The 16,684-nt window shown below is 41.3% G+C and overlaps 1 protein-coding gene across 1 annotated transcript in view; it reads left to right on the top strand.

Moving 5' to 3' along the window:
* Phlpp2 (PH domain and leucine rich repeat protein phosphatase 2) overlaps positions 1 to 16,684 on the top strand; it is a 66,663-nt gene that overhangs the window by 10,949 nt on the left and 39,030 nt on the right. The window contains 1 exon segment of the mRNA NM_001109131.2: positions 14,488 to 14,621. Within this exon segment, the coding sequence (NP_001102601.2) occupies positions 14,488 to 14,621 (134 nt within the window).

The following is a 16,684-nucleotide window of genomic DNA, read 5'->3' on the forward strand; positions in this document are numbered from 1 at the left end:
GAATGAATGAGCCACTGGACCTGGCTAGAGATTCTAAGACTTCAAAGCCCCCCCTCCAATGACACACTTCTTCCAACAAGACCATACTTCTTGGTAGTGCCACTCCCCGTGGAACTGTGGGGACCATTTTCATTCAAACTACCACATTCCATTTCCTGGCTCCATATCATAGTCCAACTTCAGAAGTCCCTGTAGTCTATCACTGTATCAGCATTGTTTAAAAGTCCAAAGTTCAAAGTCTCTTCTGAGACTCATACAGTCTCTTAACTATGATCCCCTATAAAATCAATGAAAATCAATGAAAAAGCAGATCACACACTTCCAGCATGTAATAACACAGGATATTCATGAATTACTATATCCCAAAAGGGGGAAAGAGAACATAATGAGGAAATACTGGACCAAAGCCAGACCAAAATTCAGCTGGGCAAACTCCAAACTTCATCTCCATGTCTGATGTCAAAGTGCCCTTTAGATCTTCACTCCTTTCAGCTCTATTGGCTGCAACAAACTTCTTTCTCTTGGGCTGGTTCTACTCCCTGTTAGCAGCTCTCCTGGGCAGGTATCCCATGGCTCTGGCATCGCCAACATTTTGTCGTCTCCAAGACAATCCAGGCTTTGCCTTCATAGCTTTACACTGTAGCCTCTCTAGGCCTTCATGCAGGCACAGCCTGCACACATGCCTGGGTCGAGCTGCTTTCCTTAGTTGTTGAGGGAGATTCCATAACCCCTTTCTTCTGTCCTTGATTCTATTTTTTATTTTGTCTTTTTTTTTTTTCCGGAGCTGAGGACCGAACCCAGGGCCTTGCGCTTGCTAGGCAAGCGCTCTACTACTGAGCTAAATCCCCAAACTCCTGTCCTTGACTCTAAATGGAGAACCACGTGGCTAAAGCTGCACATTCTGCTGCTCGCTGGGGCTGGAACATGGCTCCCTCATTCAATTACATCTTCACCAGCTTTCTGTGTCCTTCACTGCTTAAGCTTGGCTGTCCTGTAACTCATCTATAGCCCAGACTGGCCTTGAATTTAGAGATCTGCCAGCCTCTGCCTTCTGCATGCTGGGATTATATATGTGCACCACAGTGCCTGACCTAAGCTTTTCTTTAACTCCCTTTTACTTTCCTTTAATTCCTTCTCAGGAGCTGGAAGTGTAGCTGGGTGGGAGCTCGTCCTGACATCAGCTCTCCTTTATTCCACTTGGCTTTTCTTTTATCTCTTTATTGCCTTGAACACAGAACTTACCTCTGTTCCATTTTCTGGGGTTCCCCTCTCCCCTCAAACTGTACATTTTTGGTTTTTCCTTGCTTAGCTTGCACCTTTTCATTATAGATCTGCATAAGAGTGAACACCAATAACCACCAGACAGAGTCAGTACTAGGCTGTTTTGAGATTTCTCTGTCAGTATAATCAATCCAAAACTCTTTAATTTAGTCTGAAGCAGATTTTTCAGACAAAAGCAAAAAGCAGTCACATTCTTTGCCAAAATATCATGAGAATAGTCTTTAGGCCACACACTGGAATTTTCTTGCTCTGACACATCTTGAGTTGGGCTCCTGTAGTTCAAATCATCCACTGCACCACTGTTTGCATGTACGTATTTACTAGGATGGCCCAGAAAGCCTCACTGAAAGTATTCACCATCTTTTTAAATCTGGAAATCCAAAGTCTACATTTCTCCAAACAAAAACATGGTCCAGCATATCACAGTAATAACCCAGTTCTCCTGGTACCAACTTCTGTCTTATTAGGGTTTCTATTGCTTTGAAGAAATGCCATGATCACAGCAACTCTTGTAAAGGACCACAACATGGTAATTGGGACTGACTTCTAATCTAGGGGTTCAGTCCAATATTGTCTTGGCAGGAAGCGTGGCAGCACACAGGCAGACATGGTGCTAGAGAGGGAGCTGAGATTTCTACATCTGGATGGGCAGGCAGCAGGAAGAATGAGTGAGCCACTTGGCCTGGCTTGTTGGGGTAGTGACACATCTTCCAACAAGACCACACCTCCTAGTAGTGCCACTCCTTGTGAGCCCATGGGGATCAGTTTCGTTCAAACCACCACAGTCTTGTAATAATTTTGTACTGTGCATCTGAACTCTATTTCAATGTTAAAAGAATTCGTTCTTTAAATGTTTCAGTGTATGTTTCTGTCCTTTTCAGTAGTAAATAGAAACAGAAGTTCAAGCTGTGGATCCAGCCTTATTGAAGTGTGTACATGAAGTAGCTTCTTACACCTCAGAAGTGTGGTAATAATAGTAACACCTTTAGCTGAGCCCAAACTGATGCCTCTTTAAAAGTGTGAACTGAGGTTTACTGTGATTCTTTTTAGGATCTGGATGAAATCCTGAAAAAGTAGATTAGCATTTGAATGTTTTCCCTGTTCCCAAGTTAACTACATTTCCTAAATCCTTTTGTATAACAAAAGGATCAGAGGGGGTGATCCTTAGGCTCTTCTAAATCTTAATACGAATCTGATCTAATTTTATCAGGTGGAAAGCCTTGACCTAGATTATAGCTGTAGTGATTGATGGTGTTCACTTGTTTAAGCAGATGTCTTATTTATTTATCAGTGTTTGCATTAGAAGATGCCAGGAATATGAAGAAACACTCCCACTAGTTGTGTAATTGGTTAAGAATTCAAATGTGATATAGTTTATTAACGTGAGAATGTAAACTGTAGTTAAAGTGGAAAATTCACCTCTTGCTAGCCCTGTACCTTTGATAATTAATAGTAGAGTAGCTCTTTAAAGATATAATTTATTAGAAAATATTGAAAACAGTGTTGAACTTTGGATGGATATAATGGGTGTGTTTCCATTACTGGAGGAAGACCTTACACATCTGAGGCGGAGACAGAGGCTGTGCCTGGTCCTGACTAACTCCTCGAGCTTATTTGCAAGTCAGTCCTTTAGCACAGTACCCATTTTTTTTTTTCTCTTTGCTTCTTTACAAGGACTTTGAGGTTGTCTCTTTCCTTTTATGTGAGGAGGATTGATGGTGTGAGAGGGTCCAGTGCCCGGCCCAAGGTCAGGCAGATAATGCTGGGCAATTGATGGGACTGATTCACATTCAAGGACTTCCTTCTGAGTAAAGATCTCAGAGGGGCGGGGTGGGCAAAGCAGCTCTTACTCAGTCTCACTGCCTCCTCACACCTGCTTCCAGACCCATAAGGTCTTACTCAGGTGTTAATAGCTCTGTTTAGTTTTCTTTATCTGACAGGAGTAGGTCATTCTTCAGAGGAGCCCTCTGTGAGGGAGTTAGTAACTGCTGAGCCCTGTGGTTTCTGAAAAACTTCCCTGCTGACTGCTGAAGTGTTCTGTGTGCTTATGGAAGAAGTGTTGGAAAACGAAAGCATGTTCACTATGTATCTTATATAGATTACCTCATTAAATCCAGAGAATCCTGTGAGGTAAATGGTTTGCACTGTATAGGCATAGTAAGTGATATTTAAGAGGGAATATCCTGACCTAAGAGTAATCAGCTAGAAAGAGCGTAAGCTCTGGCGTTCTAATACCAGACCTATCCTCACAACCTATATTGGTAACTTTTTTCACTAGAGATTTCACAAGTATACATACACCTTTTAATGATTATATATTTGAGCTCATATATATTCATTTTATATCCTTATAATTCTCTTAACATAAGATCATCTTAACTTTATTGGTATTAAAAATTTGACTTTAGATACCAGTTTTAGTAGTAACAGATTATTCTATCTTATAAGTATACTATAAGTTGTTTAAATATTGTGTGATGATTCAGCATGTAAAGGCACTTGTTGTCAAGTAGGACAGGTTGGATCCCTGGGATTCACATAGTGAATGTGTACACCATAGTGTGTGTATGTGTATATATACACACTAGATAGAAAACTTTTTTTTCTTTTTGAGAGCAAAGCTAGGTGTGTTGATATATACCTGTCATCCCAGTACTTGGGAGGTGGAGACAGGAAGATAAGAGTTCCTGATCATCTCTCAGCTACATTTGATGTTTGAGGCCAGCCTAGACTACCTGAGACCTTATCTCCAAAATTGAAAAAATAATTGAGACCTAATATACTTAGGTTGGATTATAGAATGAAAAAGTATGGTCCAAATCCTGTCCCTGACAACTTACCATGCAAGTTCATAATGTTATGTGCCTTATGGATTTGGGGAATGGAAAGTATTTTCATTGTTTATCATAAGGATTAAATCCACTGTATCTGATATGAAAAGTAACGAGTTACTACTAGTAAGTAACACTTATTAAACTGTCCACCTAGGAACCTTCTTAAGGTATAGATTCTGGTTGTGGTGGTAATACACACCTTTAATCCTAGCACTTGGGAGGCAGAGGCAGGTGGATTCCTATGAGTTGGAGGCTAGCCTGGTCTTCAGATTGAGTTCCAGGCTAGCCAAAGCTACAAAGAGAAACCTGTCTTGAAAATTTTAAATAAATAAATAAATAAATAAATAAATAAATAAATAAATAAATAAATGCAGATTCTGAATCAGAAGATTACAATAGCCTGAGATCATATTTCTGATTTGTCTCATTGGTTGGCTTTTGTCAGATAGGGTTTTGCTATGTAGCCCTGCTTGGCCAGGTATTTTCTGTGTAGCTCATTGTGGCTTTGAACTCACAGCAGTCCTCCTGCTTCTACCTTGTCTTCTGAGTGCTGGGATTACAGACATTCATCACAATACCTGACTTTTGAGATAGTAGCTTCTATGTGATTCATGGCACTTTAAGTATCAGTGTAGTAAAGCGCTTAGTATGTTGTCTGGTACCACCTAACAAGTCTTCATACATCCCACCTCACCCAGGGCCATGTGTGTGGTGAGCATGTGCTCAGTCATTGAGCTGTTTTCCCAGCCTTAGATCATTCAGCTCTTGAACAGAGTACTGTGCCAGCTAAACCACTGCATGTAATCCTGGCTAGGTCCTGGGGATCTAAATTATTTTAATTCTTCTAAATTAAATCTAATTTCTCTAAATTATTCCTTTTTTTCTTTCCTTTTAAATTCTATTCATTCATTAATTTCTTTCTCTTACTATTTTCTTTTTCCAATCAGGGGTTTATGAGGTGGTTTGAATAAGAATGGCCCCACCAGCTCATGTGTTTGGATGCTTAGTCACCAGAGAGTGACCCTATTTGAAAGGATTAGAAGGATTGGGAGGTGTGTCTTGGGAGGGGGCTTTGAAGTTACAAAAGCACTTGCCAAGCCCAGAGTCTGTTTAAGGATCAGACTGTAGCTCTCAGCTACTGTTCTATACCTGCCTGCATGCGACCTTGTGACCCACCATGATAATGGACTAAACTTCTGAAATTATAAGCCAGCTCCCAACTAAATGCTTTTTTAAGAGTTTCCTTGGTCATAGTGTCTCTGCACAGCAAAAGAACAATGAGTAATACAGCTTGTGACTCTGTTATACTAGAAAGGTCACAAACTTATGGAATTGTAGCACTTGTAGGAACCTTTGGGAGATCATCTACTAGGGAAGTAAACAAGTGTGCACAGCCCAGCAGCACCCTCAAATCCATTGTGTGTTGGGGCAGGGATTCCTGGTTGTGTTCAACTGCTGGGATGTTATTCAGCTTTGAGGCAAGAGAAAGAAAAGCTTAGAATCTCAGATTTGTGGCACAGCAAATCATCCTGCCTCCAAAGCCAGGAACTCCGCACTGGGAGTCACTGAGACCACTTATTTCCTTTTGTTTTACAAACGTGGAAGAGGCCCAGACAATTGGTTGGACCCTGTTCCTGTTGTTGATTGATGGCAAAGTTGCTTTTGGGAAAAAGTATTTCCATCTCAGTCTATTCTTTACCTTAGCAGCTTGTCCTTGTCCTTTTCTGTTGAGCTGTTTAAGTAGCAGATGACTCATCAGTGAAGCTTATTGTCATCATTCTCTTCAGGCTGAAAAGTTGTAATCAGATCATACATAATAAAAACAGATTGACCTTTGACTCGCTGTCATATATTTGCTTTTGTTCTTAGTGACCAAAATGACTAAGATGTCAAGTGTTTAATAGCCATCTTTTAAGGGAAACTCTGAGAGATGATAGGCTGTTTATAGCAGAAGATAACTATACTGGAGGGGTTTGGACTCCTGAATTCTCATCTGTCTGTCACTGTTGCGTGACTTCTTACAAGTCATCACAATTGTTTTATATAGATGGATACACACCTATAGACACGCATGTGTCCGTACCATTCATTTCCTTTCTCTGCTCAGTGCAGTGCTGAGGGTCAAACTTAAGGATTTGTAGATTAAGTTCTCCAGTGAGCTAAATTTTCATCCCTTTTTACCGTGTTTTGAAGTAGAATGAAGTTTCTTGTTTCTGGATCTATACCAGATTGTTACTGAAAGAAGGCAAGGAGATTTGTGTTTTCTTCTCATTTCAGCACTCTGTTTTTGAGATCATGCCTCATGTAGCCCAGCCTGTCCTTGAACTTGCTATGTAGCCAAGAATGACCTTGCCCAGGAATATCACCCGTCTTTAACTGCCTCCTGCCCTTACCTCCCGCATACTGAGCTTACAAGCATGCGCCACCGCACCTGGCTTTAGTACTCTTTTAAGACTTTAAAAGAGATTATGTGTTAGACTGGAGAGAGCTCAGTGTCCTGTACTGGAAATAGTAGCCAGGTGAGGAACAAGCGTGCAGACCTGAGTTAGAGCCCCTGGATTCTGAGTGCTGCGTCTGTGGAGCCCTAGGATCGCTGACCAGCTGTGCTAGGCTAGACTACCTGCGAGTCTCGCTGCTTACACTGTCTCGGTGAAACAGTGGGTGGCACCGGAGAAACAGTACCCAAGGTCGTCCTCTGGCCACAGTATACATGCATTCATGTGAACATATAGTCACATACATGCTATACATGAATGTGCTACATAGTACACATGAATATGCACTGTGTTATATATTGTAAAATCAATACAAATAACTTATTTTTAAACTTTTGTATTTTGATAACTTGTAAAATCAGTATGCATTTTACCGTCAATGGCAGGTGATAGTTTAATTGGCAGTGATTTTTCTCTTGTAATGTTTGTTCTGACACCGTCTCATTCACAGCAGTGTTCTTAATGTGCCAGGGTTAATGATGACTTGAGAAATTAAGGGCTTGGTCCCTGTTAGGTGGGTAATGGGAGAGTCGCAATATGTGAAATCCCTTAAATTTACTCACATTTAAACACATTGTCCAGTTTTACAATTAAAAAAAAGTTAGTAAAAAAATCACATAGTAAAATATCAGTATATATTTTGGTTCAGATTTTAAATTATATTTAATAAAAGAAGAAAGAGCTGGGGAGATGGCTTGGTGGATATCACCATCTGATTCCCAAGACCCACATGGTGGAAGGAGAAAATGGACTCCTGAAAGTTGTCCTCTGACTTCCTTATGTGTACTGTGTGTGTGCAGTGCTCCATACCCCATGCCCAGACACAAACTAAATAAATGTAATAAAAATTAAAAGAAAAAACAAAAAGGGTGGTGAAGGCATACAGGATTAAGATACATCTATACATGTATGAAATTGTAAAAGAATAAATGAAAGGTACAAAAGAAAAAGGGTGCCTAGACCATCTGCATGTCTGGATAACTAGATACAAGTTGGAAGTCCCCAAGAGCTGCTCAGTTCACAGTTTCCTGGAAGACTTGGCAGAAGGGAGGAAGTCTTGTAGGCAGAATTAGGGTTTGGGTATAAAGGATGCGAGTCAGAGCTGCACTGGAAGAGAAGCAGGGTGAGGTCTGGGCGAATCTCCATCTCCGTGTTTCACCAAGCAGGAAGCTTTCCTGCGCTTACACAGAGCCTTTATTGGTGCTTAGGATAAAAGTCCATGTCCATAGTGTCTCAGTTAGGGTCTTACTGCTGTGAGCAGACACCATGACCAAGGCAAGTCTTAGAAGGACAACATTTAATTGGGGCTGGCTTACAGGTTCAGAGGGTCAGTCCATTATCATCAAAGTGGGAACATGGCAGCATCCAGGCAGGCATGGTGCAGGAGGAGCTGAGAGTTCTACATCTTCATCTGAAGGCTGCTAGCAGAATACTGGCTCCCAGACAGCTATGACAAGGGTATTAAAGCCCACTCCCACAGTGACACACCTACTCCAAGGCCACACCTCCCAACAGTGCTACTCCTTGGGCCAAGCCAGCCCCTTTGATTCACCAGCCCAGGGCAGGTTGGCCTAGAATTCCAAGACTTTAATCACGTGGTCACTTGTTTTGGTGACAGAGTTCTATCCTGAGTCTCTTTCTCAGCATAAATAACCTAAGAGGCCTGTGAATAACAAAGACTGTCCTTGGTGTTTACCTCCTAGTGACCAAGGACCAAGGCCAGCTGTATTCTGTCATACTGCTGTGGTGCATTAAAAAATAGTGTATCTTTCAAGGGGTGGTATAGTAAATGTAATAAGATACAGGCATTTAAGACAACCTTCTAGGGGCTATGGAATGAATGATATATGAAGTGCTTTGAGCTGTTTTCTGCATAAATTATGTTAGCAAAATAAAACAATATGGTTTTTCCTAAGAAAGAAGTAGATTGGTTTTGTAATGGAACAGACACAAGTTCAAATGGACTATTACTGTGTTCTGGTTATGTTACTCTGAACGTCAGTTTTCGTATTTCTGAAATAGGCATTGCTCTGTAATACTTTGTGTAATACCAGAGATACCTTCAGCACAGCATGTGGTAAAAGTTATTCTTACTGCTGTTGGAATTATTCTCTGTATTACCAACTGATATTTGCGGATTGTATTGTCAAAGGAGACTGGAATTGAATGGTAATCTGAATTCAGTGTAGAGAGCAGTGCAGTGCTGTGCTTTATCAGGGCCTTTAGTGTTTGTGTTAGGTCTTACAGGGCTTTTCACAGTGTGTGCTTTTGCTTCCCACTGATAACAAGGCTGTGTATTTGTTTGCTGTTTTTGAAACAGGTTCTCACTGTGTGTATATTCCAGGCTCGCTTGGAACCCATGAGGCTCTTGCCTTTACCTGGATTATCAAACTTGTGCTAGGATCGTAGATGGGATTATAGATTGCAGCAGTCTCGGTAGAAGTCATTTTGGGAGGGGGAGGGAGTGGTGCTGGGGTTGAACCCAAGGCTTCTCTCCTGCTAAGCAAGTGCTCTGCCATTGAGCCACATGTGTAACGCCTGAAGGAACTCGTGGAAGATGTGCTTACTGAAGTTTTAATTAGAGCACTGCTTAGAGACTAAATGCACAACACCGTTGGCCAGGGCACATAATCTACTGTCAGGACATTGTCGCCTGTCTTGCTAGCTGATGTGTGGGACCTTCAAATGTATGCATATTGAAATTCACAGCATGGGTCCTTTCACTGTCTTTTTGTTTTTTGAAACAAATAGCTAGTTACCAGTCTGTTAAACTTTTAAAATTTTGGATCAAAAAATTGAGCTGTAAACATATCACCTCCTTTCCTTCCCCCATGTTCTCTGCTCTTTAAAGCAAATGAATTTAGTGAATAAATTGAATTAATCTTTCACTATACTTGATCTTGTACTTCCTGAGATTTCCTTATTTACTAATTTACGTTACATTAATAAGAACGAGCATGGGGCTGGAGAGATGGCTCAGGGGTTAAGAGCACTGGCTGCTCTTCCAGAGGTCCTGAGTTCAATTCCCAGCAACCACATGGTGGCTCACAACCATCTGTAATGGGATCTGATGCCTTCTTCTGGTGTCTGAAGACAGCAACAGTGTACTTATATATAATAAATAAATCTTTAGAGCAGATGTGGAGGTTTTCTTAATTTTTTCATGCAACCAGGAATAATATATAAAGAGGGTTTCCCAAGTGTGCATAGCCTTTAAAAGGCCTGGTAATTTGATCATGCAAAATACATGAGAGTTAGGATGTAAGCTCAGTGGTAAAGGTGCTTGCCCACAAGCTTGCCAACCTGTATTTGAGTCCTGGATCCAGTGGTGAAAGGAGACAGCCAGATGCTTCCTGAAAGTTGTCCTCAGACTTCCGAAAAAACACAAGCCCCCCCCCCCCCAATGAAACGAGTTAATTATGACTATGAGGTCATCCTATGAAATTTTGGTATTGAAATACACTGAACTCTAAATCCTGAAGGGAGTGTAGTTAAGATGGGATTTACATTTATTTGGAGGATGGTTTAGCTTAGATACTTCAATTTAAGTTGTAAAAGAATGATTCTGGTCATATAGCCCAAGCTGACTTCTACAGGTGCCTCTTATTCCTCCGATAAGTGATGTTCTCACTTTTGAGCTTCTTGGTGTAATAAGAGTCTCCATATCATTTAGATCTCCATCTCAGATCTACCGATGTGAATTCCTCCTGTGCCTGGTCTCATTCAGAGGGGCAGTGTAGAGCACATCTGATCCTTTTGATGGGTTGTTATAAGTTCTCCTTAAACACTTTCTAGAATTCATTTCTCTATTATGTGTGCTGTGCGTGTTCAAACTTTTTTGTACCATAGTGCACATTCCCTGGTCTGTCACAGTAGCCTGTACTGAAAATCCCAGCTGTTGGGAGATGTAGACAGCAGGACCACTGCAAGACTGAGGTGAATCTGGACTACATAGTGTGAGTACCAGGGCAACCAGCGCTACATAGCTGGGCCTTTTCTCAGAAAACTGTACTGTGTAAGTAAGTAATGATAAAATGTTTAATACTTCTGTGTCTTTATGTGCTATATGTTCTCCGCTGGCCCCCTTTTTAGTAGTAGTAGCAGCAGCGGCAGCAACAACTGGAAACCAGAAGATATATTGAGCTGGACATGTGTGATGGTTTGTTTATGCTTGGCCCAAAGAGTGGCACTACTAGAAGGTGTGGCCTTGTTGGAGTAGGAGTGTCATTGTGGGCGTGGGCTTTAAGACCCTCATCCTAGCTGCCTGGAAGCCAGTATTCCACTAGCAGCCTTCAGATGAAGATGTAGAGCTCTCAGCTTTCCCTGTACCATGCCTGCCTGGATACTGCCATGTTCCCACCTCGATGATGCTGGACTGAACCTCTGAACCTGTAAGCCAGCCCCAATTAAATGTTGTTCTTATAAGAGCTGCCTTGGTCATGGTGTTTGTTCACAGCAGTAAAACCCTAACTAAGACACCAAGGTAGGACATATTTAGAATTATACTACTTTGGAGGCTAAGGCACAATTGTCAGGAGTTCTATGCCAGCATGGGTTATAACAGCAAGCACAACAAAAGACTAAGCAGAGAAGGAGGAAGGCAAGCCAGGTGTTGGTTTATTTTTGGTGTGCTTTGTACAGCAGTGTGCGATCTTCTGTTTGGTTCTTATTTCGATGCAGGTGTTTGTTTGCAGCTTTTGTACTGATTGCTGTTTTCACTATACTCTTCCCTTAAATCCTGTTGCTTCAGTGTTCTGTAGTTACTCGAATATAGACTAACCTTTATTGTGTCTTTACAGAGAAGTGTCTTATATTTCTTCTTCATTTGTTGTTGTATTAGTTTTATTTTATTTTTTTGAATCAAAGTGTTACTCTGTAGTTTTGGCTGTCTTGGAACTCTCTATGTAGACAGGTTAGCCTTGAACTCACAGAGATCTCCTTGTCTCTGCCTCCCAAGAGCTGGGACTAAAGGTGTACACACTATATCTTGCTGTCTGAGTCAGGGTTTCTATTTCTGTAAAGAGATACCATGACCATAGCAACTTTTATAAGAGAACATTTAATGTAGGCTGGCTCACAGTTCAGAGGCTAGTCCATCGTCATCATGGCGGGTGGGGAGTGCGGTGGCCTGCAGGCAGACGTGGTGCTGGAGATACACCTCACAGTTCTGGATCTGGATCGGCAGCTAACAGGAAGTGCGGGTGAGCCACTGGGCCTGGCTTGAGCTTATGAAACCCTAAGGCTTATTCCCAGTGATGCACTTCCTCCAGCAAGACCATACCTACTCAAAGAAGGCCACACCTCCCATTAGTGCCACTCCCTAAGAGCCTGTGGGGGCCATTTTCATTTCAAACCACCATACTGGCTTTCATATTTTTTTTAATTAAGTAATTCCCAAATGTTCTTTTTTTTTTTTTTTTTTTTTTTTTTTGGTTCTTTTTTTCGGAGCTGGGGACCGAACCCAGAGCCTTGCGCTTCCTAGGTAAGCGCTCTACCACTGAGCTAAATCCCCAGCCCCCCAAATGTTCTTTAAGACCTTTTGAAGGTACATGGGCTTTGAGGTAGTGCCTGTTCATTGGTTGTTTTACGTTGAGGGGATGCTTTGTTCTTATTCTAATTTAATATATTAATCAGTTTTGTGTGTGTGTGTGTGTGTGTGTGTGCGCGTGTGCGTGTGTGTGTGTGCGTGTGTGTGTGCGTGTGTGCGTGTGCGTGTGTGCGTGTGCGTGTGTTGGGCACATGTATGCTAGTGTGGGGGGTGTAGGGATCAGAGGACACTTGTGGGAGCTGGTTCTTTTACCCTGTGAGTCCCGGCAGGTGATCAGGTTTGGTGGCAGATACCTTGTCCTTACCTATTGAACCACATTACTGACCTCAGTCCTAAATTGTTTTTGAATTACAGTTGCCAGTATGTTAGGGGACACATCACATGTAAGAGTTGGCTAAGCACTTTCACATGCTCTATAGTTCTTGTAAGGAAGCAGGGAGTCTTAGTAGCAGCTCCATGGATTCAATTTTCATTCTCTTTATACTGGTAAGGAATTTAATACAGGAAGGTTAAATAACCAGGGCAGGCAGATGATAAATGGTAGAACTGAGTCTCTAGCTAGACATTTATTACTGTTTGCTTTTTGATAAAAGGAATTAGCCGAGGACCTGTCTGCTATTGAGACTGCTGAACCCGTAAACTCCACAACTTTTTATATTTTCAGAGTATCTTAAATCTGATTTAAAATGCAGAATCACCTTGCTTTTAGTCTAGGCTTTGTAGTGAAAACATTTTTTAGGGGGAAGGGTTACAGTGGTGTTCATTCCTAGGTTTTTGAAAATATCTTTGTAAAGCCCGAGGAGACACATGGTACCTGGAGCAGAGTAGCAAACACAGGCTACATGTATACACGTGTGTGTGTGTGTGTGTGTGTGTGTGTGTGTGTGTGTGTGTGTGTGTGTGTAGCTTGTTTGAAATTAGTTATGGATGAAGTATAAACTTATATTACACATTTTTGTTTTTGTTATTTCTGTCTTTAAATTTAGATCAGAAATATTCAGAGGACCCCAGGAGCCCTCTGAGAGTTTTCTCCCGACCCCAGGACTTTCTAATCCTCCTGCCTGAGATAGCTCAGGGATTTCCGAGGCACAACTAGCGTTGCTTCTGAGAGTCGTTCAAGCGGTGTGGTGTGTGAGGTTAAAACACTCTGCAAGATATATTTATTTTCCTTTCCCGTTGCAGTCCCTTGTAAGGGTGTAGGAATGTTTTCCAGATCCTACACAGCAGACTGCCTCACCAGGGACTAGAGGAGGAGACAGGCGTTTCAGCTGGTGCTGTTAAACTGTCTGTTAAGAAATAAAAAAAAGGGGTTGGGGGCACTTAGCTCAGTGGTAGAGCGCTTGCCTAGCAAGCGCAAGGCCCTGGGTTCGGTCCCCAGCTCCGGAAAAAAGAAAAGAAAAAAAAAAAAAAAAGAAAGAAAGAAAAAAGACTGGGCATGGTGCCATACACCTATAATCCTAGTAGCACTTGGAGGTAAAGGCAGAAGAATCAGGAGTTTAAAGTCTTCCTCAGCTGCATACTGAGTTCTAGGCCAGCCTAGCTTACATGAGAGACCCTTGCTCAAAAAAACAAACACTGAAAAAACAAATTCACAAAAATGAAGAACAATGAGTGTCACTTTTTAAAGTAAACTTTAATGTTGAAAACATTTTAAGTAATTTATGTTACTATACAGTGGGTGTAATTGTTCTAAGATAAATCAGTCTTTGGAAATTCTTAATTTTAATTTCTAATTCATTTAGATCAGCGAATAGAGTGTCTGTAAACAGACGCTTCTTGTGGTGCTCACAGTGTCGAAAGGAGCCCTAAGACTCATGAAAACTACTGGCTTAGATTAGTTGTGGGATATTAAAACAGGTCTGGGCAAGAGTACTTACTCTACAAGCTTGAATACCTGGGTTCCCAATCCCACTACCCCATGGTAAACTGAGTATGTCTGCCTGTGCCTATGGCCCCAGCATTGGAAGGTGGAGGCAGGAGGATCCACAGAACTGGCTGACCAGCCAGTCTCTCTCTGAGGCAAGTCAGTGAGATAAGACACCTGACATCATCTATTGCCTGCCGTGCACCTTCACACTCATGTCATGTGACAGCACTCCTGCTAGAGCATGCATATGCCCATAGACATGCGCGCGCGCGCGCACACACACACACACACACACACACACACACACGCACACACACACACACACACACACACACGCACACACACACACACAGAGTTTTATTTGATCTGGGAATAAAAGATGAGGAAGGAATCTAGAGTTGAGAAAAATAAGCACTTTTTATTTAAACTTACCATGTATTTTGTTTTGAATTGTGTAAGCAGGAGACTGGAGCCCACTGAACGGCCTCTCCAGATTGTTTACGACTACTTATCCAGGCTGGGGTTTGAAGATCCCGTGCGCATACAGGAGGAGGCTACGAACCCTGATCTCAGCTGTATGATTCGATTTTATGGTGGTAAGAATTTATCAGTAGCTTTGTGAATATGTCAACTACTTTTAAATTGATTTGTTTCTTCACTTTTTTTTTATATAAAAAGCTATTTTTAAGTCAGTTAAATGAAACTAAACACAAATAAGTGTAAGAAAAGGGGAGTAAAGGAAGATTTTTTAAAAAATATTTTTTAAAATATTAAAATATATTAATAAAATATAATTTTTATATAAAAATATTTTTTATTTAAATGTTTGTTTTTTCCCCAAACTTACTACAATTATTTTTATATCTTTGCCAAGTTAGCTTTATTTACATTTTTTTAGGATTTATTTTTGTTAGCCTCGAGGTGGTAGCTGGCACATGCCTTTAATCCCAACACTTGGGAGGCAGAGACTCACAGATCTCTGAGTTTGAGGCCAGCCTGGTCTACAGCATCAGTTCCAAGTCAGCCAGGACTACACAGCGAAACCTTGCCTCAGGGGAAAAGAAAGTATGTGTGTTGCTCTTAGAAACCAGAAAAGATGTTGAATGGGCGACTCTATTTTCTACAAACTAAGGTGGTGCGTATTCCTTTCAGATACAAAAAAATGGAAGGTACAAAAAGTATGTAGGGTAGGAATTAATACATTTAGGTACATATTCTTAAGAGCCATGAGAGTGGGTGCTTGTGTGCATGCATGCCAGGAGAGTAAAATGCAGATAAACTTCTTTGGTGGTTTGTGGAGGGAGAATAGTTGATAGTCAAATTGGAGAAAAGGTAGGACCGGTCTGAATTCATCTGTTGCTATAAATCTTGCTTTTAAAAACCCAAGCTGAGGACTGCAGAAATGGCTCAGAGGCAGGTGCTGTTCTGGTAGAGGACCTGACTTCGGTTTCAGCACACATGTACAGTGGTTGGGTCAAAACAACCATAGGTGACTCCTTCTTCAGGCCCCTGGGGGCCCAGTTCTCAAAAGCACATACCCAGATACACATAACTAAATTAGTAAAACAAATACTAAAACCCCCAAGGTGAAATGACTGCATGCTCCTTACTTGACTGTTATTGAACTGGGTTCTTTATGTGGTCAGTGTTCTCATTCCAGAATGAAAGCTGGACCTTAAAATACTTTGGGATTTCTTTTACATATAAGGATATAGCACAGCTGTTGGCTCTGATGCCACCGATTTTCTACCACCACTTGATAAATCATCCTATGACCAGAATTTTTTTTAAAGATTTATTTATTATGTATACAGCATCCTGCCTGCATATATGCCTCATTACAGATGGTTGTGAGCCACCACGTAGTTGCTGGGAATTGAACTCAGCACCTCTGGAAGATGGCTCTTAACCTCTGAGCCATCTCTAGCCCAGACCAGAATCTTAATATACCTTTAAGAAAATAGCCCCAGTGTAACCTGTAAGGGTAAGTTTGTGTTTGATGGTGGCTATGGCAGTGCTAGCCGGGATCTCAGAAAGTGCTCTACCAGTGTAACATGAGCTAATGGAATTTAATAAGAAAGGTATGTTCAGCAAAGGGAATTTTAAAAGTAATTTAAAAAAATAGGCAGTATGTACATTTGATGACCAAACCAAAAAGTCACAAGAAGATAGGTAGGCAATAAGAAGATAGGTAAGTGAATTATCTCTTGGCTATGTAACAAATTGCCTCAAAACACAGTAACATCAAATGTATATTTTGTACGTTTTATGGGTTGGAAATACAAGAACAGTTTTAGGTGGATGGTTCGGGTTTTAAGCACATGTGACAGTTGTCTGGAGCTTGATGATCCCCACATATCTCTCTCCCTGCTTATTTTGCTTATTTTTTTTTTTAATCTTTTTTTTTTTCTTTTTTTTCAGAGCTGGGGACCGAACCCAGGGCCTTGCGCTTGCTAGGCAAGCGCTCTACTATTTTGCTTATTTTTATTTTTACATGTATGCTCATCTGCCTACCATCTGCATGCCTGGTACACTTGGAGTCTGTGAGAGTAGGGTTCCTGGTTGAGTCGTCTGAGCAGTAAGTGCTCTTAGCTGCTGAGTCAGCTCTCCAACCCAGTCACTGAAAACCTCTTTGTATTACATTTGTCTATGTCTGAAT

This window comes from Rattus norvegicus, chromosome 19 (assembly GCF_021556685.1).
Source record: "Rattus norvegicus strain SHRSP/BbbUtx chromosome 19, alternate assembly SHRSP_T2T, whole genome shotgun sequence".
Classification (NCBI taxonomy): Eukaryota; Metazoa; Chordata; class Mammalia; order Rodentia; family Muridae; genus Rattus; species Rattus norvegicus.